This window comes from Ovis aries, chromosome 17, assembly GCF_016772045.2.
Source record: "Ovis aries strain OAR_USU_Benz2616 breed Rambouillet chromosome 17, ARS-UI_Ramb_v3.0, whole genome shotgun sequence".
Lineage (NCBI taxonomy): Eukaryota > Metazoa > Chordata > Mammalia > Artiodactyla > Bovidae > Ovis > Ovis aries.
The window spans coordinates 55879726-55905985 of record NC_056070.1 but is presented as its reverse complement, the minus strand read 5'-3'; the positions used below and the strand labels follow the sequence as shown (position 1 = coordinate 55905985).

The window sequence follows — 26260 nt, the reverse complement described above, 5'->3', positions numbered from 1 at the left end:
ATCTAGTTAAACCCAGTTCGAACTCTAGGTCCCCAGGCTATCACTTTCTGAAACATTCCATCACTTGTGTGGCTTTTCCCTGAAGATTTGTTGGGGGAGGCGGTGTTCACAGGGAGACATCACATCTTAAGACCCACAGCCTTCTCCTGTCTCTCTTCCCCGACCTTCTCCTTGCCTTGTGTAATGGAGAAATCCCTTCCCTCTTCCGGAGCAGGGAGGTTCTATTGCAGGAAGGGGGGACCCCTTCCAGGGCCAGAAACTGGGCTCTTGTCTAACATTCAGAAATGAATTGTCCGAGGAGACACATGTGCTGACAAAGCAAGAGATTTTATTGGGAAAGGGCACCCAGGTGGAGAGCAGTAGGGTAAGGGAACCCAGGAGAACTGCTCTGCTGCATGGCTCGCAGTCTCAGGTTTTATGGTGATGGGATTAGTTTCCGGGTGGTCTTTGGCCAATCATTCTAATTCAGAGTCTTTCCTGGTGGCGCACACATCGCTCAGCCAAGATGGATGCTAGCGAGAGGGATCCTGGGAAGTGGACGGATACGCAGTGTCTCCTTTCAACCTTTCCTGAACTCTTCCAGTTGGTAGTGGCTTATTAGTTCCATATTCCTTATCAGGATCTCCTGTCATAAAACAACTCATGCAAATGGTTACTATGGTGCCTGGCCAGGGTGGGCGTTTTCAATCAGTGTGCTTCCCCTAACAGTTCCACCTACACTCAGGGCCCCTGAAGTAGTGATAGCTTACTGTGAACAGTGAAGAAGAAGATTTAGCTTCGGGACTGGGGACCAGGATTGATCACTCAAGAGATCTCGTATAGCGGAGTTTTATTAAAGTATAAAAAGGAACAGAGAAAGCTTCTGATATAGACATCAGAAGGGGAACAGAGAGTGCCCCCCTTGCTAATCTAAGCAAAGAAGTTATATACTTTTTAAATTAGTTATTACAATAAATCAAAAGAATGTCTCAAGGTTGTAAAGATCTTACTAGACCCACTCCCATAATTTACATTTTAAGATAACAGGATTAGCCAGAAGGTTTTCAGGAAAGAGAAACTGTCCTTAAGCAGGATACATTGTTATATAATCCTTAGTACAGAGTTTAAACTGAGTTGTTTGTTATGTAATCATCAGTTCTGGGCTTAAAGAAAAAAACATTTTATGTGACAGACTAAGGGAATATAGAGGGGAAAAAAAAAAAAAAGATGTTTGTCCTTTCCTCCTCCTTGAGAATTCCAGACCCCTATCTCTGCTTTGAGAGTCCCAGACCCCATTCTCCTCCTCGGGGACCCCAGACTTCTTATCAACCTCCCTAGAAATTGACTCCATTTCAGTTCAGTTCAGTTGCTCAGTCGTGTCCGACTCTTTGCGACCCCATGAATTGCAGCGCGCCAGGCCTCCCTGTCCATCACCAACTCCCGGAGTTCACTCAAACTCACGTCCATCTAGTTGGTGATGCCATCCAGCCATCTCTTCCTCGGTCGTCCCCTTCTCCTCCTGCCCCCAATCCCTCCCAGCATCAGAGTCTTTTCCAGTGAGTCAACTCTTCGCATGAGGTGGCTAAAGTACTGGAGTTTCAGCTGTAGCATCATTCGTTCCAAAGAAATCCCAGGGTTGATCTCCTTCAGAATGGACTGGTTGGATCTCCTTGCAGTCCAAGGGACTCTCAAGAGTCTTCTCCAACACCACAGTTCAAAAGCATCAATTCTTCGGTGCTCAGCTTTCTTCATAGTCCAACTCTCACATCCATACATGACCACTGGAAAAACCATAGCCTTGACTAGACGGACCTTTGTTGGCAAAGTAATGTCTCTGCTTTTGAATATGCTATCTAGGTTGGTCATAACTTTCCTTCCAAGGAGTAAGCATATTTTAATTTCATGGCTGCACTCACCATCTGCAGTGATTTTGGAGCCCAAAAAAATAAGTCCGACACTGTTTCCACTCTTCCCCCATCTATTTCCCATGAAATGATGGGACCAGATGCCATGATCTTCGTTTTCTGAATGTTGAGCTTTAAGCCAACTTGACTCTCTTAGTAGCCAGTCAAAAAAAAACTTCTGATTACACACTGTGGACTCCCTGAGATGAGGCCTGCTGAAAGCCACCCTCTCCACCCTGTTAGGGAGAAGGCAATGGCACCCCACTCTAGTACTTTTGCCTGGAAAATCCCATAGATGGAGGAGCCTGGTGGGCTACAGTCCATGGGATCGCTAAGAGTCAGTATGACTGAGTGACTTCACTTTCACTTTTCATTTTCATACATTGGAGAAGGAAATGGCAACCCACTCCAGTATTCTTGGCCTGGAGAATCCCAGGGACGGGGAGCCTGATGGGCTGCTGTCTGTGGGGTCGCACAGAGTCAGACAGGACTGAAGCAGCTTAGCAGCAGCAGCCGCAGCCTCCCTGTTAGACGCTGATCAGACATTGTGTGTCTTCAGGTGCGCCTCTCCTTATCTTCTTCCCTAGGGCATCTCAAGCTATGAGTGTCAGCCAAAGAAGACCTCAGACTGCCCTCCAAGAGCCTTCATTTCAAATGTTCTCAAATGAAATTGTTTCTATTTTAACGGAGTGTAAACTGTAGCCCAGACCTGCATTGAGCTCTTACCCGGAGTAGCTGAGTAAATTGGGACAGGTTAGGAAACCTAAGACCAGGATTTTAATACTGTATTTTACTTAGCCCAATTAATTAATCATGAATTAAATGAGGACATAACCACACAAAGTACATTCTAAAGTGACAGCCAGTCATACAAGAGAGTGTGCGCGCGCACACACATGCACACACACACATACCTGTAACCTGCCCACTCTGACTCCTTTCAAAAATTCACATTCCTCTCACAGGACTTTCCCTACCTTCCGCCTGTTGCCTCCTAAGACTTGTCATCTCGGTCTTCCTGCCCACCTCCATCATGGCGCCTCCCCTTCTCCTCCTCAGTCAACTCTGCCTCCCCAACTCCACCTCCTGAATGTAAAGGCTAGAGCTTTCTCCATTTCGTATTCTTCAGAAAACCCCAGCGAATATAAATCTTTATTCTTTGAGGCCCAGGTGTCATCTGGTGAACACAAAGTTGATTCCTAGAATTGGGGGAGGAAAACCAAGATGCAGCTAAAAGAAATTAGACCCATCCTCCCCTAGTTTAAAAATCAACTCTGATGGTTGTTACAAAAGGAAAGTCAAAATGTGTTCTGGTTCATGGCAGCGTCATTGGATTACATGTTCAGCTTCCTGTGGTGACTACTGGGCAATCATGGCACTCACTGAATAGAGTAAGTCCCATCAAACTTGCCTGTGGTAATACACACATGTAAATGACGTCACTGTGTGGCAGGTTTCCCCCCACCCAAAATATATCTCATGGTGTTTGGAAAGAGTCAAAAAGAATTTACATTCAGAGCCAGGGTTTTGCTTTTTTTCTTCCTTCCCTCCCCGCTCCCCTCCTTCCTTCATTCTTTCTAAAATTTCTGTTTCTTATTTATTTTCTTCAGACCAAGAAATTCAAAATCCCTGTAGCACGCCCCACCACCCGCAAACCAAGCCGGCGAGGCTCCACCCTCAGTCTGTCTCGGACGAGTGGAGGGTCATCCCCCCAGAGCAGCATGATCTCCGTGATCCCGGGCTCGGATGAACCTCCAAGCGTGATCATCCAGGCGACAGGCAGCAAGGACATCGAGGACAATGAATCGTCTTCAACCAAGCCTGAAGAAGAGCCTCTCCATATCAGTAAGTCCTGCCTTAGATCTGACCAGTCTGTGCTGACTCTGCCTTGAAGCCAGGCATCAAGAGCCCCTCATGCTTCACCTTTACCCCCACTCAGTTAAAGAAGACACACAGGTCCTCTAGCCCTGGTCAATTTCCAAGGACCCCTTTGCTTTCCCCCAGTGGAAATCAGAAATAAACTCTAATCTGGGTTACTCTGGACCATTTCCACTTGGGAAACAGCCCATGGTCAGCAGTTGCTCTTTTAAAAAATTTTAATACTGTATTTTACTTAGCCCAATTTCTAAAATATTGTCATTTTAACATATAATCATAAAAAAATATTGATAAGTTATTTTATGTTTTCATACTATATTTTTTGAAATTCGGTACCTGCTTTTTTAAACTTTAATGAGATATAACTTGCATACCATAAAATTCACTTGTTTTAAGTGTACAATTCAATGATTCTTTGTAAATTTATAGAGTTGTATAACCATTGCCACCATCTAATTATAGAACATGTCGATCAACCCCAAAGGAAAGCTCATGTCCATTGACAGCCTTTCTCCTTTCCCACCACAAACTTAATTCCTGTCTCTGGAAATGTGCCTTTTCTGGAAAATTGATATAGGAAGTTGTGTCGCACTGTGACCCCCTTTCTAAGACACCTCTGACCCTTTCCCAGTGGCTTCCCTCCTCTGAGTCAAACCGCAGCCAGTGGCACCTCCCCAAACTCTTTTGGACCCTGCCCTCTTTACCCCTATCTTTTGTCTTAGTTTAGAGATAGAAAGGTAGGGCACATAGGCTATTTCCTGCCATCCATGGGTTATTTAGCACAGAAGTTATTATTATTATTTTTTTAAGTAGGAGTGACTTTTTAAGCTTGAGAGTTTGGACATCGAAATCCTGGCTTTAAAAAACGTTACTGTTTGTGGCAACAGTTGGCCAGCAAGCTGTATGAAAATATTCAACTGGAGCCGCCCTTCTTAAGTGAGACGTAGGCTCTTCACTGCAAAGTTTTCCCTGCTTTCCTCTCAGTTCTTCGTATTTTTACTTGCTTGTATAAAGTCGTTAAGTGCATGCATGCTCAGTGGTGTCTGACTCTATACAACCCCATGTACTGTAGCCCACCAGGCTCCTCTGTCCACAGGACTCTCTAGGCAAGAATACTGGAGTGGGTAGCCATTCTCTTCTTCAAGGCGTCTTCCCAACCTGGGGATTGAACCCCCAACTCCTGTGTCTTCTACATTGGCAGGTGGATTCTTTACCACTGAGCCACCTGGGAAGTCCCATTGGGTACTTACTTTTCACTTAATACAATGATGTCTCCTTGTTTCAGGTAGGAACTTCTTTTGGCTAGGTGTGGAGACCTGAAAAATACTAGTTTAAAAAAGATAAAAATTTATTAACTTTTTTTTTTTTGGAGGTTAGAGATAGTGAAAGTTGCTCAGTTGTGTGCGACTCTCTGCAACCCATGGACTACACAGTCCCTGGAATTCTCCAGGCCAGAATACTGAGCCATTCCCTCTCCAGGGTATCTTCTCAGCCCAGGGATTGAACCCAGGTCTCCTGTACTGCAGGCAGATTCTTTACTAGCTGAGCCACCAGGGAAGCCCAGATTAGAGATAGAGTGGTTCCAAAATATCATCAGGGATCCTACTTCCTTCTGTCTTTCTTCTTCACCGTGGATCGCTTCATGGTCCAAAATGGCTGCTGGAATGCCAGTCATCAGAGTCACATCCTTGGACGGAAGCAGAAGGAAGTAGGTGAAGCAGAAAAGTGCTCACTTCCAGCCGAGTTTAAGCAGTCTTCTCAGAAGCTTCATACAACATCTCTCCTAAAATCTCACGGCCCAGAATCTAGCCACAGGACTTAGTCATAGCATTTAGTCCTTTAGCTGCAAAGGATGTTGGGAAATTGGGGTAATAAATGCTTCCTCCCATGCCCACCCCCTTCCCCCCCCACACACACACAGAGTACATATGCATATATATATATATATTTCTGTTACTAAGGAAGAAAGGGGAAAGGAGTGTGAGCTCCCTTCAGGCGTGGAACAATGTCTTAGCTTCAGCCTGGCACACGGCAGGTGCACAGCAATGGCTGGGAGATGCATTCCCGCCAGAGACCGACATCCAGAGAGTTCGTTCTTCTCCCTCCAGCTCCTCACCCTTCTCCTCTATTCGTCCCTTAACCTCTACTGCATTTGTCAGAGCCTTCACAAAAGTAGATTAATTTCCCAGACTTTCATTGCCTTCTAAAACCTCCTCAAATTGATTCTGAATTCATGAATCCTATTCTGAGAGATACACCATCTGACCAAGGTTTAATTTCCAGGGCTGGCTGCATAATGAAGTCTTTGTAGACACAAATCACTGGGGACAGCGGGCCGTGGCCTCTGTGTGGACTTGTCTCCTCCCAAGTCAGTGATCAGGGGATTCCAGAGAAACTAAAGCCCGTGCCGTTTCTCTTGCCAGTCTTAAAGCTGCTGGTGTTGGAACTGTTAGAGGAAAAACTCACTTAAGTAGTAACTCAAAAAGAAGAGTCCTGTGGCTTCTACTGTCCCCTCAACCCCTTGAACCAACCGCATACAACAAAAGGACTCCCTCTCTTTTCCTCCAAAGAGAGGGTATAGTTGCTCTCAAGTAAGGTTCTTAGACTGGCTGGGGATGGGCGATGGAGGAGGGAACTAGAATTTTTTCTTTAGGGGTGTGGCTTGTCATCCAGAACCAGAGGATGCTATTGTCTCTGAGCATTGGGTAATGGCATGTCCATAGCCCTGGGGACTAAGAACTAGGCAGGTTCCTCCAAGTGTGGGCATCCATCACAGGGCTGTCTTCCTCAGGGAAACTCTATCTCGTGGCATCTGTACCTTTTGCAAAAAAGTCTCTCCTTTCAGTTAGCCTCTGTGGGTAAATGCGGGCCTCACAGCCCAAGGCTTTGTGCCAGTTCATACACATCCAGCCTCAGCTATGGGATGGATGGACCTCAGTGTTGGCAGCACCATTCCTGCCCAGAGGCATTACTGGCTAGCAGGAAAAAACAAACAAACAGACTTCAGTGCCTTAAGTGGCATATGGAGCCGTAGAGGGGATTCTCTGGGAGAGCTGCCCAGTGCGCCAGGTCGCTTTGGGCATTCTCAGGAATCCACCCACTAGGCTGATTTGCTTACAAGTAGGGGCAGAAATGGGGGAGCAGAGAAGGGGAGAAAGCCAGAGCTCCCTCACAAACAGGCTTCTGGACACACCACAAAGATGCTGGGATGCATAGCAGGAGGGGAGGTGGGCATGATAAAACAAAAATGAAGGTCAGAGTCAGGTCAAATGGAACCCTGCCCGCAGGTTACTAGGAAGGTGAACTGCTTGAGAATGAGGAAGGTGGGGTAGAAAATGGCTAAACATTGATGATTATCACAGCCTGGATGGCCGAGGGGAGGTCGCTGAGGGAAACACCCTCTTCCCAGCAACCAGTGACTGCGTTCACAAACCAGGCTGGACATGAACAGACGTGGGTAGCACTGGCTTCACACGTCCAGGTATGGCTTTTGAGACTTAACCCTGAGGCGACTACAGACACCTACTGAAGGAAAGTGTCTACACTGGCATTGTGTTCCTTCATTAATATTCCAAATCTAGCTCAGAGCTTTCCAAACCCTTCCTGTTTTTTTTCTCCTTAGTCATTTACTTATTTATTCTGCAAATATTGACAGTGCCTGGATGACAAGCACAGTGCCAGCTACTTACCTTACCCATCTGTATCCGCATAAAGCACTTAGAGCTTCTACTCTCCTACTCACCCTGAAGCATGTAGCTTACTCCAGATATATGTTATTTTCCAGCTTTTAAGAGTGTCCATGTACTAGATTCCTGGAGCTGCCTTAACAAAACACTATGTCCTGGGTGAAAACAGCATTAATTCATTGTTTCACAGTTCTGGAGGCTAGGCGCCAAGGTGTCGGCAGGACTTTGTTTCTTCTGAAATCTGTGGGGAAGAACCCTCCCCTGCCTTTTTTAGCTTTCCGCAGTTGTTGGTAACCTTGACAGTTTGGCTTGTAGAAGCAGCAACAGTCCAGTCTGTCTCTGTCCTCACGTGGCCATCTTCTTCGCTTATTACAAAGACACCAGTCATACTGGATTAAGGGCCCACTCTACCCCAATGTGGAGCTTCCCAGGTGGTTCTAGTGGTGACAAACCCACCTGCCCCTGCAGGAGATGTAAGAGACACGGGTTTGATCTCTGGGTCAGGAAGATCCCCTGGAGGAGAGCATGGCAACCCACTCCAGTATTCTTACCTGAAGAGTCCCATGGACACAGGAACCTGGCTAGCTATAGCCCATGGGGTTGCAACGAGTCAGACACGTTTTGCAGGTGGATTCTTTACCAACTGAGCTACCAGGTGACAGTGCTCCAAAGCAAAGATGATATCAGGCTGGGGGCTGGGCCCTGACCTGCGCAGTCCTGTCTCACAGGCACCCTGCAGGCAGTGACTTCTTGTGTTTCCATCAGGTCTGCAGAAGCTCCTAGAGATGGTTCGGGAAGATGCTCGGAGAACAATCACCCTGGAAAACGAGATGCAAAGACAGGCACCCAGGTATATTCTCTCGATACCTGGTCAAATAAAGGATGTCAGCATCAGAGTGATATTGTTCAGGCCAGCAGTGCCCCATGGTTGAGCATTTTCTCTGTGACAAATGCTGAACCGCGTATTTTGTTCACATATATCACCTCCCTGAGCCCTTCCAACAACCCCACAAGGTAGGTACTGTTGTCTATATTTTACAAATAAGGAAATGAGGTTCAGAGAGGGTAAGGAACTTGTTTCAGGTCACCCAGCTAACGAATGGTAAGGTGAAAACTCAAATCTGCAACTTTCTTATTCCAAAAACTATTCCTTTAACTACTCCGCTGCCCTTCTTCCCAGGAACCCAAAGGTTATTCATTCATTCTTTTAGTGAGTATTTATGAATATGGATGGACCAAATGTACTCATTATTGCAGGAAGTGTTATGAAAGAAATCTCAGACCTGTAAGAGGAAGTAATAGGAGCATCTGATCTCGTCTGGGATGGGGATCAGAGAAGCTCTGTCCAAGTAGGAAACTTCAAGCTGAGATTTTGGATGAAGCATGAAGAAGAGCTAGCTAACCAAAGTTACGGGAGAAGCAGGGAGAGCAGGCAAGGGGAGTGAACATTACAGGCATGCATGTGCAAACATGCTCGGAACAGACCAGAATGCTGCCAGAATGGGATGGGGAGAGGTATAAGTCTTCTGGGACCTTGGAAGCCACCTCTGGGATTCTGATTTCTATCCATGGAGCAAAAAGAATCCCTCTGCAGTTTCGAGCTGACAGGCAACCAATGTAATTGGCTCAGAGAGTTAGAACTTGAACCCAAGCTGTCCTCCTTCCGGCGGAAAGCCCCAGGCACTGGACGTCTGACCCTCTAAAAGCCTCAGAGACCATGCAGGCTAGAGCTGAAGCTCCCTTCCCAAGCGTGGATCCCTCTAAGTAAGCAAATTACTTCCCGAGAATGAATGAGGCACGAGAGAGGTTCATCATCGCCTTCAGCCTACTAGGATGCTGGCTATGACTTATTGGTTATTGTTATTACCATAATTACAGTTCACCAGGCACGCTCACATGCATCACACCCGCCTCTGCTTGTTCATGATGAGTTGGCAGCTGCTGCTGCTTCAACTTGCTTCGAGACCCTGAAGGGTGGCTCTGAGGCATGCGGCGATAGTGTTGGCCCTCACGGCCCCAGCCTCTTTGCCTGGCTTATCAGCATTAAAGACAGATGACAGTAATGAAGCATCAGCTCCAAGAAGCTCCTTTCCTGTGTGAGCATTCACATCATGAACACTGGCTTTGGAATCAGACTGACGTGGGTTCAAGACCTAGTGCCTTTGAACAAGTCCCTTAGCCTTTCTGTAAACCTTAGTTTTCTCATCTGTAGAATGAGATTGTGTATCATCCAGGCATTGGCAGTGGTACCAAGCAGAGGAGGGTTGAGCTCCATTTCCATGAGTTAATGGCTGTGTGCTGCTGAGCAAGTTGCTTCACCTCTCTGAGCCTGATTCCAATTCTGTTAAATGTGGCTCATTAATAACCTATCCCAAAGGGCTGAATGAGAATTAAATGATAATTTCCTGGTAAAGTGTTTTCATTATTACAGAAATAATGTCTACGTCACCAAGTCACATTAAGCATTTAGTGAGATGATGCATTTAACATATTAGCCTGTGCCTGGCATATTGTAAGCATGTAAAAATTGGTGACTGTGGAGGCGGTGGTTACTTTTATTTCATGTGCAGTGTCCTGTGGAACCTTTGCAGCACTTTGCTGAGACAGATTGATTAACCAGTACCCAATTCCTTTGTCCCATCTCATAGATGGAGAAGGATGACTCGCTTCAGGCACTCAAAGACTAAACCACATGAGAACCTGGTTCTCACAAAACTCTTCACCTGGCCCCTGCATTCACTTTAATGATAAGATAACCATGGTTTCAGTGCAAGAGCCTGTTGAAATTTCCTATCTGCTTCCATTCCTCTAGGAGAAAAGTTTCCCTAATCTCTCACAAAGACAGCAAATATTGGAGGCTTCTCTGCAGAGCTTCACAGAGACAGTTAGGGAAAGCTGCAGGTTTTCTTTTGCCTGCCTCACTTTAAAAATGTAGATTCCTATTTCACTTTAGATACCAAATCCGCTCCCATCAAGACAGACATAGAATTCTGGGCTGTTTAGAAACCCCTGAAAGCCTGCCTTTCCAGCCCCTAGCCTCAAGGGCCAGACTGCCCTCTGGTCCCATGTCTTCGTGTGTTCAGGCTGATATAACAAAAAATACCATAAACGGAGTGGCTTGTGAACAGCATTTATTTTGCACAGTTCTGGAGGCTGCGAAGTCCCGGATCCAGATGCCAGCAGATTCAGTGTCCAGCAGGGATGCTCTTCTTCATAGACAGCTGCCCTCCTTTCTGCATCCTCACGTGGTAGAAAGAACAAGCTAGTTCTCCAGGGTCTCTTTTACAAGAGCATCAGTTTCAATCATTAGATCCCCATCATGATCTAATCAGCTCCCAAAGGCCACCACCTCCTAACAGCATCCTCTAAAAGGTTAGGATTCAACATATGAATTTGGCGGGCGGGTGGGGGGCAGTAGTAGTAGACCATAAACATTCAGATCATAACATTGTCTAGGAAGATGACCTTTTCTTAAAATCCTCTAACAGTCTTTCCCAAACATCCCTGAAGATCAGAATGAGCTGGGGCACTTGTGAAAACTACAGATCTATGGTCTTCATCCCAGATGCACTGAACCAAAATCCCTAGAGGAAACCATATTTTTTAACAAGTACTTTGAGCAGGCATTGTTTCGTGGTGTGTCAGGAAATTCTAAGGTTTTCAAAGTATGTTCTCTGCAAACCCGAGTCAGAAGACTGTGCGTGCGTGCGTGTGTGTGTGTGGTTTTAAATGCAGCTTTGGGGTCCCACTCCAGGCCTGATGTTTCTAGATCTCTAGGAATGTGGCTCAGGAGTCTACACGTGCATTCTGGGTGGTTCCTCCAGGTGACTCATGTGCCCTCGTATAGAACCTAGGATCCCCGCTGTAGATGAGCACCCTCCGTTCCTTCTCCCATGGATGTTTACTGCCTCAGAGCATCATACGTTCAGAGCCTTATTAAGTGACTCATCTTGCTTTGCAGCATCTTGTCAGTGCTCAGACAAAACAAGAGCGATTCTGCCTATAAGGACATGCAGACCACCCGCAAATCAAGGTAGGAAGGCCCGGGGCCCTAGCAGGTAAGTCAGGAGGCAACACACGGTTACAGGGGGCATTGCAGAGACACCCTCACCAGACTGTGGGAAGGGGGGCAAGGAGGGGGATCTTCTTCCTTCTTCACTGGAAATAAGTTACCTGACTCCCAGGGCTTGGTGGTGTGTATTTAGCTGTTACTTCGCAACGATCGTGAGCCATAAAGTTAGTCTTCTCTGGTAGTGGAGAGATGAAGGGGGGAGGGTGTGTTTTGGAACTACCCCTTCCCCCTTTACTCAGGTGACGTAATGGGGCAGGGGCAGGTCTGCCCCCAGTTTATTTGTTCATCTAGAGAATACTTCTCAGGCCCCACTATGTCCCAGGAGCTGTGCCCGGCTCTTTTGAGATTCAGCAGCAAACAAGACCGATGCAGTCTGCCCTGTGGGTAGAGCCCACTGTCTGGTCTGGCATCATAACTCCTGTGTCATAGACTCTTTGGCCATCCAAGAAAGCTTATGGATGCCTTTCAGCAAAATGCTTCCAAATGCAGACTATAAACTACAGAAGTTTACAAAGAAATCTAGTAATATTGATTATAATATTACAACCAAATATGGGATATATAGTCATCTGTGAGCTTCGTCAGCAATGCCTCATACAACAAGACATAGCAGCAGCTCTGATAACTATTATAATTTTGGATTAGTGTCAAGTGTAAATGATCTTTCAAAGTATCTCCCATAATTTTAATGTGATGTATAAAAACCTGTGATTTCCATTTCTGCGAAAGGCTAAAGATGCAACCTGTTGGGTTTTTTTTGTTTGTTTGTTTTCCATCTGCATTCTTGGACTCCTTGAATCCTGCCAGTGGTTAAGAGCTACTGTTCTAATGGAAGAGTCATGCATTTATCAAATAATCCCACAGAGATTGTTGTGTAATCATGACCCTAGATAGCATTCTGAAGGAGAATTATGGAGGATTAGGTGAATGTTGAGCACCAGGATTCTAACCAAGGCTGAGTCTGACATTTAAGCTAGGACCTGAGGGAAAAAGAAGAATTAGCTAGCTTCTGGCTGGAAACAGTAGGATCTGAAATCTGCATTCATTCTGAGTAGTCTCTCCAGGTGATTCCTGTACCTTCCCACAGAACCTAGGATCCGTGCTGTGGAGGGAATAGAAGGAATAGCATTCCAAACAGAGGGAACAGATGTGCAAAGAGTCTGAGGTAGGAGGAAGCTTAGAGGCACTGAGCAAAGACCAGTAGGGCTGAAATTCAAGGAGGGTCAAGGAAAGGATTGACTGAGACAGGCAGAAGGGTCCTTAGTTGTTTGTATTTTTTTTAATCACAGCTAATAACACTACTTCCTTCACCTCCTGCCTCCCCCTGAGTCACACTCTCAGCTCTAGAAGAGAGCCGTCTATAGGAGGAAGGTCAAAGCCCACTTGCTCCCCCAAAGAATTCATCAGCAGAGGCAGGGGCAGCTGGTTGGAATCCAGATGCAATGCCTTCTGGGTATTATTACCGGGGCTCTGCTCCCTAGAAAGATGGGATAAGGATTTGCTCCATCACCTGCCAGACCTGAGACCTCTGGGTCCAGTCCCATGAGCCTCTGGGAAAAGCAGCAAAGGCCGGGCCCTTTCCTGTGGGGAGGAATCTGAGAAATGGCTGGCCTCCCTGAAGAAGTCCAACATGTCACAGAGCAGGAAGGGGAGGATTTGCCACACATCACAGGGATAAGGAAAATAGTCTCACTCTCTAGAATCACACAGATAAAGCAGTCAAGTGAGTGTCTCAAATGTTGGGAAGAAACAAAGCGGGGCAGGGTGTGAGAGAAGATGCTGGACATGGGTGCTGAAGGCCCAGGTCACTGGAGGAGGACCTAACAGAAGGTATGGGGGGACGGGGATGAGCAAAGAGCTTCACCCCATCTAGGGACCCCAGCCAGGCAGTCACAGGAGGGAGCAGCCACTTAAGGAATTCAGTCACCTCCCAACCTAGAAAGGGCAAATGGCACCAGGAGTTGCCTGACCACAGATGAGGAAACTGACACTCCAGAGCAGAGGCGCTTCTCCACAGCCCAGGAGTAGACAGTGCCAGGGCTGGGCTCTGAACCCAGCTCTGCCTGTCTCCCAAATGGAGTGAATTGGGTGTTCAGCACCAGGGTCCAGTTAAGAGAATCCTTGAATGAAGAGGCAGCCTGGGGCTGGGACCACCCCAGACAGCATGACCAGGAGGACTTGCCCCTCCCCAGATCTGCACTCAACCCCAGGAGAAGTGCAGACAGAGAGGAGGATGGGAGTGTCCACAGTGAACCTGCCCTCCAGACGGAGAGACTGATTTTATACAGAAGAAGCTGGGTTCCTGAAAACTTGTCATCCCAGCAACATGCAGAGGCAGTAGGCCACCACTGGACTAGGAGAGTCAGAGCAGCACTTGCTTTAGGCCATGAGATCCGGCAGGATTTGAGCTGCTGGGGAAGAAACAAGGAAGACTCTGCAAGCAGAGTGTCCAGTGGGAGCAAAGATCAAAGTGTGGGGAAAACACGCAGTTCTATCGAATGCCTTGATTAGAACCGCCACACTCACCTGAGGCTGGCAGATGTCATGGGGGCCCTGAAGTCACCCTTTGGGGGGAAATCAGACTCCAGGCAATGTGAAACGATTTCTCTGTGTCTCAGTGACAGATCCAGCAGTACAAGCGGAGACAGCCACTCCCAGGTGCTCCAGAAGAAGCTTAAAAGGTACACCAGGTGGGCAACAGAAGGTGCCAGGCAAGAGGGACTGTGGCACCTGCAGCCTCCATCTTCCCAGGGATGTAGAAATAACCCAGTGCCAACCAGACTCCCTGAAGCCATAGATACAACTGAGGGACAAAGGACGCCAGAGCAAGGGGCTTATAACCAAGATGTGGAGCGACCCGTGCAGACAGTGGCAACAGAGCCTTCCTCCATGCTTGTTGTTCAGTCACTCAGTTGTGTCTGACTCTTTGCAACCCCATGGGCTGCAGCACGCCAGGCTGCCCTGTCCTTCACTGTCTCCTGGAGTTTGCTCAAACTCATGTCCATTGAGTCGATGATACCATCCAACCATCTCATCCTCTGTCGCCCCCCCTTCTCCCCCTGCCCTCAGTCTTTCCCAGCATCAGGGTCTTTTCCAATGTGTCAGTTCTTCACATCAGGTGGCCAAAGTGTTAGAGCTTCAGCTTCAGCATCAGTCCTTGCAAAGAATATTCAGGGTTGATTTCCCTTAGGATTGACTTGTTTGATCCCCTTGCCGTTCAAGGGACTCTCAAGAGTCTTCTCCAGCACCACAGTTCAAAACTGCTATATTCATTATTGCTTATTCCTCAAAACTAATTCTGTGAGGCAGGGGTACTGTCCCATTCTACAAGGAAACAGTCTGAAACCTGGCCAGATGACATGTCTCACCAGAGGCCACATAGCTAAAACGTGGTGGTAGGGAGTTTGAACCTGAATCTTCTACCTCCCAGCTCCAGGTTCTATTTTCATCTCACTGTCCTAAGGACAGTCTCATCATGGGCTCGTGTAATAAGGCCTGAGTCACCAGTCCAACATTGTTGGGAAGGTCTGTTATTCCCTACATCCAGGGGAATGCTGAGGGAGGTCCCAGGTGAGGATGGAGAACCTGGCTGTGTATTATTGCAAAGCACCCTGGGCCCCAGGGATGCGTCTGTCCCTTGGGATTGGTCCCCTAAGCCCATCTTATCTGTGTCCACAGTCGCGCCAACCGTGACATCATCCAGTACAAGAGTGGGGTGTGTAACACCATGAGGGCCAAGTTTTACAGCGTGGCCCAGGAGGCTGGCTTCTGTCTACAGGATAAGATGGAAATCCTCATGAAGTAAGAGCACACGTGTATCCATTCACTCAAAGGATATTCATGTGGCACTTAGTATATAACCACCAGATGCTTGGTGTTGGGACGATAACAGGGATTGAGAAGGACATGTTCCCTACTCTCAGGGAGCTTATAGTCTCCTGGAAAATATGGGCAGAGACAAAACAACTGAACTGATAGATTTATGGGTACAATTTATAGTCACTGCTCCACAGTAAGGGAAAAGGGTTCTAGGAGGAGTGAAACCATGAGGACCTAATGCAGACTGGTAATCCAGCAAGACCTCTCTAAGGAGGTGGCATTAAAGCTGAGCCCTGACAAGCTGAGATTTATCTCAGAGACTATGTTCACTTGTGCTCAGTCAACTGAGTCATGTTCGACTCTTTGCGGCCCTTTGGACTGTAGCCTACCAGCTTCCTCTTCCTCTGCCCGTGGAATTCTCCAGGCAAGAATACTGGAGTGGAGTGCCATTTCCTTCTGCAGGGGCATCTTCCTGACCCAGCTCATGAATCAAACCCTAAAATTCTGGGAGAAAAGGGGTAGAAAGGGTAGAGATAAGGCTGGAAGTTGTTGTAGGGGCTGAATAATCCAGAGCCTTAGGGGGTAAGTCACTCAAAGGACTTTATTCTGAGTAAATGGAAAGCCATCGAAATGTGTGTATGGTTGGCAGCATAGGTATATTTGTAATATAGTCTCTTTGGAGAGAGAAGATGTATGCACAGGATGATGAAGGGCATGAGGAGGAGAGGAACCAACATGAGTTAAACGCCTGCTGTTGTGAGTCAGCACTGACCTCAGCACTATACACACGTTATCATTTACTCCTCACCACTGGGATCTAGGAATGATGATTATCCTCCATCTTACCGATGAGAAAACTGGAAAGACAATCAAAAGTAGAGAGAGAATGAGGGCTGATTAAAAAGTGACTGGGTGTACTAAGACAATGAGCATTTCAGGACCTTGGAGAGAGCTGTAGCCTCTTAGGCCCAAAGCCCGCTGGTAAGAAGGACCTCAAGAAGGAAAAGGTGTTTAACTCAGATCTCTGAGGGCAGCTAGGAAGGTGAAAGAAAAAGAGTATCTGATTCATCTTCCTCTTTCTCATACCATCTGTGATGCAGGCGCCAAGAAGAAAGAGGTATCCAGAAGTTCCACTCTTTCAACCTTGTCTCAAATTTCCAAAAGGATATAGCCAAAATGAGACACCAAGTCTCCGCAGTAAAAGCCGACGCAGAAGAAATTGCAGACCACTGGTAAAGATCCTGAGAGCCAGATAAGGCAGTCCCTGGAAGTGGTGAACTGGGGTACTGGTGTTACAAAGTTACATTCAGTCCCATTATCCTCAAGACAGAGAGGCATCACTCCAAAACTGTCCTCGGCCACCAGGAGGGCCCCTCTCCCAAAACAGGCTATATCCAGAGTATAATCAGGCAAGAAACCCCACAGTTCCTGAGCCACAGATAATCTACCTAGCTGCACTCTCCATATTTACCTTCTGTTTGCTTCAGCTTGCAAATATAGACTCACTTGCCAACCCTTATAAGAGAAGCAGAAGAGGCAAACCAATCTGAAAATACCAACAGATCCTGAGATCTGTGGGGGGAGAACTATATTCCCCAAATAATTTAACTCTTAATGATACAAAGCCAGATAGGCATACCTCAAGAACAGTGTGCACAGGGGTGATAATTAATACAACACAGAATAATGCAAACTGGGTGATTGCTGGATAAGCACTTTTCATGAATTGTCTATTTTATTCCCCAGAAAAATCCTGAAGGGTACATATTACCCCCCACTTTACAAATTGGGAAACTTTAGGATTTAAACCCCTGTCTGACCTGTCTCTATGCTTATCTGCAATATAAAATTGGAGTCTGATTTCCAAAATCTCCATCCTGTCAGGGTGAGTAAATCAAGATCTTAGAGTAAGATAGGAAAGCCTAAAAATGTACCAAGAATCCCTTCAACAATTTTAATAATGCAGAATGGGAGCTTACAAAAAGATCAGAATAAATATATAAACAGATATAACAAATATAAAGCAGTATGAGCAGCCAAAATGTATGATGGATGATCAAGTTTTTCTTCAACTTTTTCTACAATCGGGGAAAAAAACCATTTTCCATGAAATAACACCCCTACCTTCACCCACACCTGAACCCCTAGGTTAGAACCTACCTTTTTCCCACTGTCTCAAGGATGCATTCCCAAACTACCTTCACACGCTGTCATAATGTTAATATTTTTTGTTCAGTCAGTCATGTCCAACCCTTTGCAACCGCATGAACTGAGGCATGCCAGGCTTCCCTGTCCTTCACCATCTCCCAGAGTTTGTTCAAACTCATGTCCATTGAGTCAATGATGCCATCCAACCATCTCATCCTCTGTCCCTCCCTTCTCCTCTTGCCTTCAATCTTTCCCAGCATGAGGGTCTTTTCCAGTGAGAAGGCTCTTTGTATCCAGTGGCCAAAGTAGGTTCTTAAAACCCACTGAAACACCAGAATCATGGCCTCTGATTGTTCATTTTCAGGAACATGGAAAATACACACACACAGAGACACACGTCCTCAGCAGCTGGTGTGTGATAACCTTTTGCATCCTAGAAGGTATCCCACAAGTGTGTTCATGTCCTCCTTGGCTCGATTAACTCTCCAAGAGTAGCTTCAGAATACCAGTATTTTTCCTTCCTTATAACTTGTCACATTGTCTGCTTGGCAGAAAAAATCATCAATGCCTGTCTTTAAAGCATGCCCTTAATTTTCATTGTTTTTGTTGTTGTTAAGTTTCTAAGACATATCTGACTCTTTGCAACTCCATGGACTGTAACCCACTGGGCTCCTCTGTCCATGGGATTTCCCAGGCAAGAACACTGGAGTGGGTTGCATTCCCTTCTCCAGGGGATCTTCCCAACCCAGGGATCAAATCTGTGTCTCCTGCATTACAAGCGGGTTCTTTACTGCTGAGCCACTGTGCTAATCGTGACTCCCGGTTTTTACTATCCCTAAAAACAAAGACTTGCCTGATCCGTGGATACTTTACATTGAGGAGGGAGGAAAGTCCCCCAGATAAAGACTGTTGCTACCCTGGAGACATCCCAGGAGTGGAGATGAGGTCCTTTGGGTGCCCAGACTGTCTGCCAGCAGTTTCCTAACCCATCCTCTCCTCTTGGAATTGAAGGTACTTTGACCTGCTGTCCAGACTCCCTGAGGATCTGAAGAATTTCCGCCCTGTGAGGAAGATCCTGGCAAAACTGCAGAAGTTTGGGGAAAATCTGGACCTGAGGATCCGACCACATGTCCTCCTAAAGGTGCTTCAGGATCTGAGAGCCTGGGAACTGTGCTCCCCGGACATCGCAGTCGCCATCGAGGTGACGAGCACTTCCTTTCCCCTCATAACACCCCAGACACACTCATTCTGGCCTCTCAACATCCAGGCACTGTTGAAGTTTTTAAAGTTTTTTAAAAGGCATAAAAGCCTTCATGGAACTCATCATCCAATAGAAGAGGCATTGTCCTGTGACCTTGGTTGTTCAACTCCAGGGGACATTATATTCTGTGTAAATGATGCCCCCGGGAAACGTGGAGTCTTTGGAGAAACACAAATGAATGGACATGTGAGTGCAATAACTGACAGTCATAGTGAGCAGCACTGTGAAGCTTGCAACTGAAATCGTGGCCTGTGGACCTCACATGGGTGCGTGTTAGAAATGCGGCATCCCAGGCTCTGAACTGTATCTGACCAGCTCAGCATCTGTGTTTCAGTGAGATGCCAGGTGACTGATACGCACAATACAGTTTGAGGAGCCCTGACTTCACGTAAATGTGGAAGAGGCTTCTCTGAACGAGAGTCCCCTGAGGAGGATGACTTTTAAGCTGAGATCTGAAAAGGCAGCAAGCTGAAGAGAAAGGGAATGAGCAGGTGCCCAGGCCCCAGAGCAGGACAGAGCTTGAGCTGCTAGAGGGATTCAGCGGCAGTCAGTGGCTCTGGAAGGAAGAGGGCAGGAAGTTGCATGGTTCCCAGGGGACCAGAAAGGTCAGCGTGTGCAGATCTCTGAAGGTCAAGTTAAGGATTTAGGTCTTTATCTGAAGGGTGCTGAGGAGCCTCACAAGGGTCTGCAGTAGCAGCCTACCTTCCCCACCTCCCCTAGAAATTCCTGGTGCCCTATTTCCTTAGGGCATCAAAAGGTGTCAGCAGATGTGGGGAGGAGGAAGGGCCCTCCAACTAAGGTATTAACAGATATCTGTGGAGTCACTTCCTTAATTTTATGTGATGGCAAATGTCCATTTTAATAGGGTTTTCAGTGTCTCAAGACAAAGAAGTGACTCAAATGGTGGCTTTCTTGGGCCTCTTAGTGTTTTCATGATGGTCTGGCCCTTCCACAGGCTGACCTGGCTTGTGTATGTGGGCACACAGTCAGGAGTTGGGGGAGGGAGAAATACCTTGTGGACAAGCTCAAATGTCAGATTCCACTTCCCACATCTCGTGAAGCTCTTTCGTGGGACAATCTGGCAGGCTAGCCTGAAACTAAGTCTCCAGGGCATCTTTCCAGTTGTGGGGTGTGCATTCCACCTGCCACTTAGAGAAAGATTGAAGGCAGGAGAAGGCGACAACAGAGGATAAGATGGTTGGATGGCATCACCGACTCAGTGGACATGAGTTTGAGCAAACACTAGGAGATGGTAAAGCCTGACTAGGGAAGCCTGACCTGCTGCAGTCCATGGGGTTGCAAAGAGTGGGACACGACTCAGTGACAGCTTATGGGAAAAGCCGTTTCTGAATGGGTGAAAGGAGGGGACTATGGATATGGATGTTCCCCTTTCTCTGGGCTGAGTTTTATTAGCCCTAGCTCATAAAAGTTAGCATGCTCTTCTCCCAGTAGAACATCACAGAACTTCTGTTAACCTGGATGTGGGGGGTCTCTTAACCTGAAATTTATGTGAAACTCTGTGCTTTGTATCTTAACCCTTTCCTGGAAGCAAGCCTGTGGCTGTCCTCAATTCTCAAGGGAGTCTGTGAACCCAAAAATGTGTATGGACAAATGACTCTTTAAAAAGATATTCTGCAGTAGAAAAGAGAAAAAGATGCAGACAGCTGGGTTTTTCTGCTCTCCCCAGATTTCTTTGGGTCAGTGGTGACAAAAAGGGACTTAACATTAGCCTGCTGAACTGGGAAACTGGAAAGAGGCCCTTTTCTTGATTATGAATGCCTGAGGGGTTGGAGGTATCCTGGGGCCACTAGCCTCAATCACAAATCATCTGGGATCTTCTTGGGGAGGGTAGGGGGCATGGAGTCTAGCTTTCAGACCAAATCTGAGGCTGTCTTGTGTCTGCCCCCTTAGTTTGTGCGAGAACACATCATCCATATGCCTCAAGAGGATTACATCAGCTGGCTGCAGAGCCGAATCAACATCCCCATCCGGTCCCAGAGTGCCCAGACGTAGTGGGCCTGGGTCGACCAGTGACCCCAGTGGAGGAGGGCTGTCTACACTGTGTGCCTGCTCTCATGGAGACTCATTATGATCTGGTAGGGTCATCTGGAGACGAGATTCTGAAAACATTCTAGGGGGAGCTGCTCCCAGGTGGAAGCCCCCTTCTCCCTCACATACCAGCCTCAGGCTCCCGGCCTCTGATGCTCCTTGGTCCAGCCTGACTCTGCCTACTCCCTCTCCAGGATCCTTCCCTCTTAGCCTTCTCCTCAAATTCTGGATAATAAAATTGAGTTGAATGTTTGCTGTCTGGCTGGGGAAAAGTTGGAGCTGTGGGATCTGGGCGTGGTATTGAAATCCTAATAGTAACATACAGTTATCATTTATTGATATGCAGCAATGTGCTGGGTGATGTTCTTGCCTAATAATCTCACAACTACAGTTAAGTAGGTGCTGATGTTATGCCCATTTCATACCATCAGAGTGAGAGTGTAGTTCTCAACTTTATGTATACTGTCCTAGATAGAGATGAGTAGGTGGGTTGGTGGGTGAATGGATGGAGCACTTCCCAACAAGGCAAGTGATGTGCAAGAAAATCTCATCCTTAAGAGTCCTTGTAATATCTTGTGTTGGGTTTGGTTGTACAAGGAAGCTTAACTTCCAGTCATCTCAAAATTGTGTGGGTTTATTGCCATTTAACCTCTTCTCTCATCTTCGTCTTCTTTTCCCATCTTGGTCTTCGCCCATACATCTGACTAAGTTACAGGACCTGTAGTCATTTTAACTCTCTCACTGACAGCCAAACCGAATTAACATTTAAACATCTGGACTTGATTATCGGGATGCTCATATAGGCTGGACCCCAGCATCTCCCCATGATCCAGAAGGGGTGGAAAGAAGAGAGTCGAACTATTTTTCTGTCTATGCAGCATCTCCCCTATTCAGTTATTTACTCTTTTTAGTCAATGAATATTTATCAAGAACTGAATATGCATCAACCAACCAAGTTCTAGGTTCCAAGGGTAGAGCAATGGACCAAAGCAGACAAGGTCCCTGATCGCAGATAATTTACCTAGAGGCGCAGGTCAGCAAAGGGCGATGGAGAAGGCAGAGGGACTGCATGATATCCACGGCAGTGCTCTTTGTTTAGTGTGATGTCGTGACAAGCCACTGGGGTGTAGAGGTGAGATGCAGTCTATAAGGAGGCTGCTCAGTTAAGAGACTCTAAACTTCTCTGTGTGTGTTCAGTCACTCAAGTCATGTCCGACTCTCTGCGGCCCTGTGGACTATAGCCTGCCAGGCTCCTCTGTCCTTAGGATTCTCCAGGCAAGAAATACTGGAGTGGGTAGCCATTCCCTTCTCTAGGGGATCTTCCTGACCCAGGGACTGAACCTGGGTCTCCTGCATTGCAGGCAGATTCTTTACCATCTGAGCCACGAGGAAAGCCCCTAAACTTTTCTGTATTAAATCAGGATTGGGGTGAGGGGGAGTGGAGAAGAAAGAAGGAGGGCAAAGGCCTAGAGGCAAAAAAGAAACTCCGTGTCATCTGAGGAACTGAAATAACATATGTCTGGCTGGACTGTAAGGTCAGGTTGGTAGTGAGCACAGGGAAGGAGAGGAGACGGAGGCTGGGGAGGGAGGTAGAAACCAGAGTTTTAGATGCCTTCTAGGCCATGTTAATTTTCCCTGGTGGCTCAGACAATCAAGAATCTACCTGCAGCGCAGGAGACCCAGGTTCGATCGCCAGGTCAGGAAGATCCCCTGGGGAAGGGAATGGCAACCCACTCCGGTATTCTTGCCTGGAGAATCTCAAGAACAGAAACAGGCTACAAGCCAGAGTCGCAGAGAGTCAGACACGGCTGAGTGACTAACTGTTTTCTTTCTTTCAGGCCATGTTAGGAAGTTAAGGCCAACTTACTGGCCATGGGGAGCCAGGGAAGGATTTTCAGCAGGGGAATAATCATATTTCCATTCAAGAAAAACAAATAGCCACTGTGTGAGTGCAAGGCAGGGAACAGGGTGCTAAGATACGGCTGCCGTAGCAGTAATTATAGGAAGCACATGCCAGTGGGGCCAGGGAGATCCATTAAAAGGATATTTAAAAGGTGGAATCAGCAGAAGTCGGTTTGGTGTATGACAAATGGACAGAAGACAAGAACATCGGGAATCATGTCCAATTTTCCAGCTCAGATCACTGGGTGGAAGTTGGTACCTTTAATGTAGCAGAAGGAAAGGAAGAAAAGAACATTCAGAATGAGAAGGTAAGGAGTTCCGTTTTGAGCATACTGAGTGGGAGATGCTTGTGGGGCAGTCAAGTGGGGGGATTTAAAACTCAGGACAGTGGGTGGCAGTGGAGACAGACGTAGGACCTCAGCATCCTATGGGTCATGATGGTTAAAGCAGGAAGTGGGAGGAGAGGACAGAAGAGGAGAGGGGAGAGAGGGTCTTGAGGACTGGGTTTGCAAAAAGCGTCAAGCAGCCACTCAACCTCTCACTGACGGAGGGACTGCTTCATTCCAGACACTGTGCAAAATGCTTGCTATGTGTTATCTCATTTCTTCATCATCATCCTGCAAGGCAGGGCTCCCCTGCCTTACAGACGATGAAATGGAGCCTCCAAAAGGTGTTTTGTACCCATGTTCAGCTAACTCTGCATTCCCTCCCTTTTGCTCAGAGGTTAAAGTGTCTGCCTCCAATGCAGGAGACCCGGGTTTGATCCCTGGGTCGGGAAGATCCCCTGGAGAAGGAAATGGTAACCCACTCCAGTATTCTTGCCTGGAGAATCCCATGGACAGAGAAGCCTGGTAGGCTACAGTCCACGGGGTCGCAAAGAGTCAGACATGACTGAGCGAATTCATTTCATTTCACTCCCTTGTGCTGCTGCCCTCTGACCCTGCCCCCCAGCCCTGATCATATGAGACAAGGAGGTCACTAAAGTTATCTTGCTTTTGGAACCATGCCCCCAGGAGTAGCTCTAGTGATGGGACTTCCTAGCATCCCGTTAACTTACTCTGTGTTACACAGTTTGCATCCTACTTGATGGTCACGGCATACCTCTGATGTGAGCATTATTATAATCCCCACTTCACAAGTAAGGATGCCAGCACTTGAGGTCATTTGCCAACAGTCACATAGCCGGTAAGTGGCAGAGCCAAGTCTAGAACATGTCTGTCTGTCTATCTTGGGCAGGGAAGATGCGAGACTTACTCATCACTTTCCCAGCCTATTTCTCAGAGCTGTAGCTCCATCTAGTGGTGTGTGTTGGTATCATCCTTCCATCTTGCTCTCCAGGAAAATATTTAAAACCTGCCAAAAAGGAACTGGGCGGGCATTAACAGCTTAGGCGAGGAGTATTTACTCAAAGGAAGATCTTTTACGACTAAAATAGACTAGGGACTAGAAGGAGGCAATACATCACCCCCAGCTCCCAAGCTCAAAGAAGAACCTCAGGGAGAAGTATCGAGTACCTACTGCATGCCAAGCCCGTGTCAGGTGGTGCCCTGTCCCACTGCTCTGACTGAGCCACCTGCAGCCACCTGCATGGTTATCATGAGAGTATTTAAGACCCCATGTGCACTGGAGAGGCTTTTTCTGTGAAGGAGCAGGAGCAGATATAGCAAATATCTGTTGCATATTCTTTTTATATACATGGCCATTTAAAAATGTAAAAACCTGAGATTGCAGGTCATATAAAAATAGACCACAGGTCATAGTTGGAGCATGGACCAGAGTGGAACAGAGGGATGGACATGTAAGGTAATCCGATAAAAGTCAACCTCTGATCTTGTGTCGGAACTGGTGAGAGCAAGGAACTTTCTGCTGGAATTAATGACAATAGGGATAAAATAAGTCTACAGCTTCCAAGGAAATGGCAACCCACTCCAGTGTTCTTGCCTGGAGAATCCCAGGGACGGGGGAGCCTGGTGGGCTGCCGTCTATGGGGTCGCACAGAGTCGGACACGACTGAAGCGACTTAGTAGTATAGCTTCCAAGAGCCACCACACAGACACTGCCAACCAGGAGAGGAAAGTGAAGTTGAGAAATGGAGTAAGAGAAGTCTCAAATCTCCACCGTGAGGGTATCTGGATCAAGTCGGACCTTTGAATTGGTTATGTGGACAAAGCCTGCTCAATAAGCCAGATTTGGTTTGGTCTCCTTCACTTGCAACAAAAGGATTCCTAGTTAGAGAGGAGGGATCCATGTGTAAGTGTGGCTAAATTCCAGACAGCCCCGAGGAAAGGTCCTTCCTTTCACAGGGCTAGTGGCACAGTAGTGGGAGAGACTGTCTTCAGATACATTGTGCAGGTAAAGCAAAGAGAAAAATCAGAGTTAAAGCCAAAGCATCAATCAAGAGACAGGGGAAAGACTAGGAACATAGATGTTTTATCACTCAGCTTTGCAGTAGCTTTGAAAATGTCCATTTTGCTTTAAAAGAGCATAAAATACATTATCAGAGCCAACCTTCCTGTATGTGACAGAATGTGCTGGACAGGTGACGTCCCAGCTCCATGGTCTCCAAAGTGGGAGGTGAGGAGGTAGAAGGGGTGGCCCTGTCAAAAAGGATCCATTAGGGAAAAGATGATATTGGAATTTAGAGTTACCTTAACTAGTAATTTAGATGTGGCTTAACTCCGGAACCTTCGCTTAGTCTATACTAAGAATGGTCCCATGCGTCTGGTATCAGTCAAACCAGGAAACCCAAGAGGAGAGGAGAGAGTTCCACAATATAAAATGGTTAATCATGGTATCATTGTCTTCTCACCCTCAGTATTCCAATAAACTATGATACTTCTTTTTTCTCTATTTTTAATTTTTTTAATTGACATATATGTTTAGTTAACATATAACATTGTATTGGTTTTAGGTATACAGCATAATGACATATATATATATATATACACATATATATATATATGTAAATTGTGAAAGGATTACCAAGGCTAGATGTTATCCATCATCAACTCACACAATTACTTTTTTTTTTCTTGTGATGAGAATTTCTAAGGTCTGCACTCTTAGTCACTTTGTCCAATATGGTAGCCATTACTTGCTTGTAGCTACTGAGCACATGATATGTGGCAGGTGCAAACTGAGCTGTGCTATAACTGAAAATATACATGGGATTTTGAACACTTAATATGAAAAATGTGGGATATCTCATTAACATTTTTTAACATTGATTGCATGTCAAAACGATAATGTCTGGGGTATATTGGGTTAAATAAGATGTTGTATTAATTTCACTCGTCTTACCTTTTTAATGTGACCCATAGGAAACTTAAAATTCCATGTGTGGCATGCATTACGATCCTACTGAAGCAGAGGGCTTGAGACTGAAGGTGAGAAGACCAATGAGGCGGAATCGGGAGAGGATGAGGCATCCTCAGGCTGTGGGGTGGGGAGAGAGTATAAAAGGGGAGAGACTCAGGCTTCTGTTGCTGGATGTAGCATAAAAGCCTGGGCTCTGGGACCTGGTAGCCTGCTGGTCTGGTAGCCTGACTCTGACACTTACCAG

The 26260-nt window shown here is 46.7% G+C and overlaps 1 protein-coding gene across 4 annotated transcripts in view; it reads left to right on the top strand.

The window, feature by feature from the left end:
* The window catches only part of CCDC60 (coiled-coil domain containing 60), a 163795-nt gene extending 142747 nt beyond the window's left edge, over positions 1 to 21048 (top strand). The window contains exons 7-14 of one of the 4 annotated variants that reach the window (XM_004017586.6): positions 3494 to 3728; positions 8213 to 8297; positions 11409 to 11480; positions 14138 to 14200; positions 15198 to 15320; positions 16439 to 16570; positions 18498 to 18687; positions 20659 to 21048. In XM_004017586.6, coding sequence (XP_004017635.3) covers positions 3494 to 3728; positions 8213 to 8297; positions 11409 to 11480; positions 14138 to 14200; positions 15198 to 15320; positions 16439 to 16570; positions 18498 to 18687; positions 20659 to 20760 — 1002 coding nt within the window. In that variant the 3' untranslated portion in view covers positions 20761 to 21048. Of the gene's footprint in view, positions 1 to 3493; positions 3729 to 8212; positions 8298 to 11408; positions 11481 to 14137; positions 14210 to 15197; positions 15321 to 16438; positions 16571 to 18497 lie in introns of all 4 variants that reach the window. The other 3 variants (XM_042234641.2, XM_060401230.1, XM_060401229.1) reach the window with 3 other exon arrangements.
* Positions 21049 to 26260: the final 5212 nt, after the last annotated feature.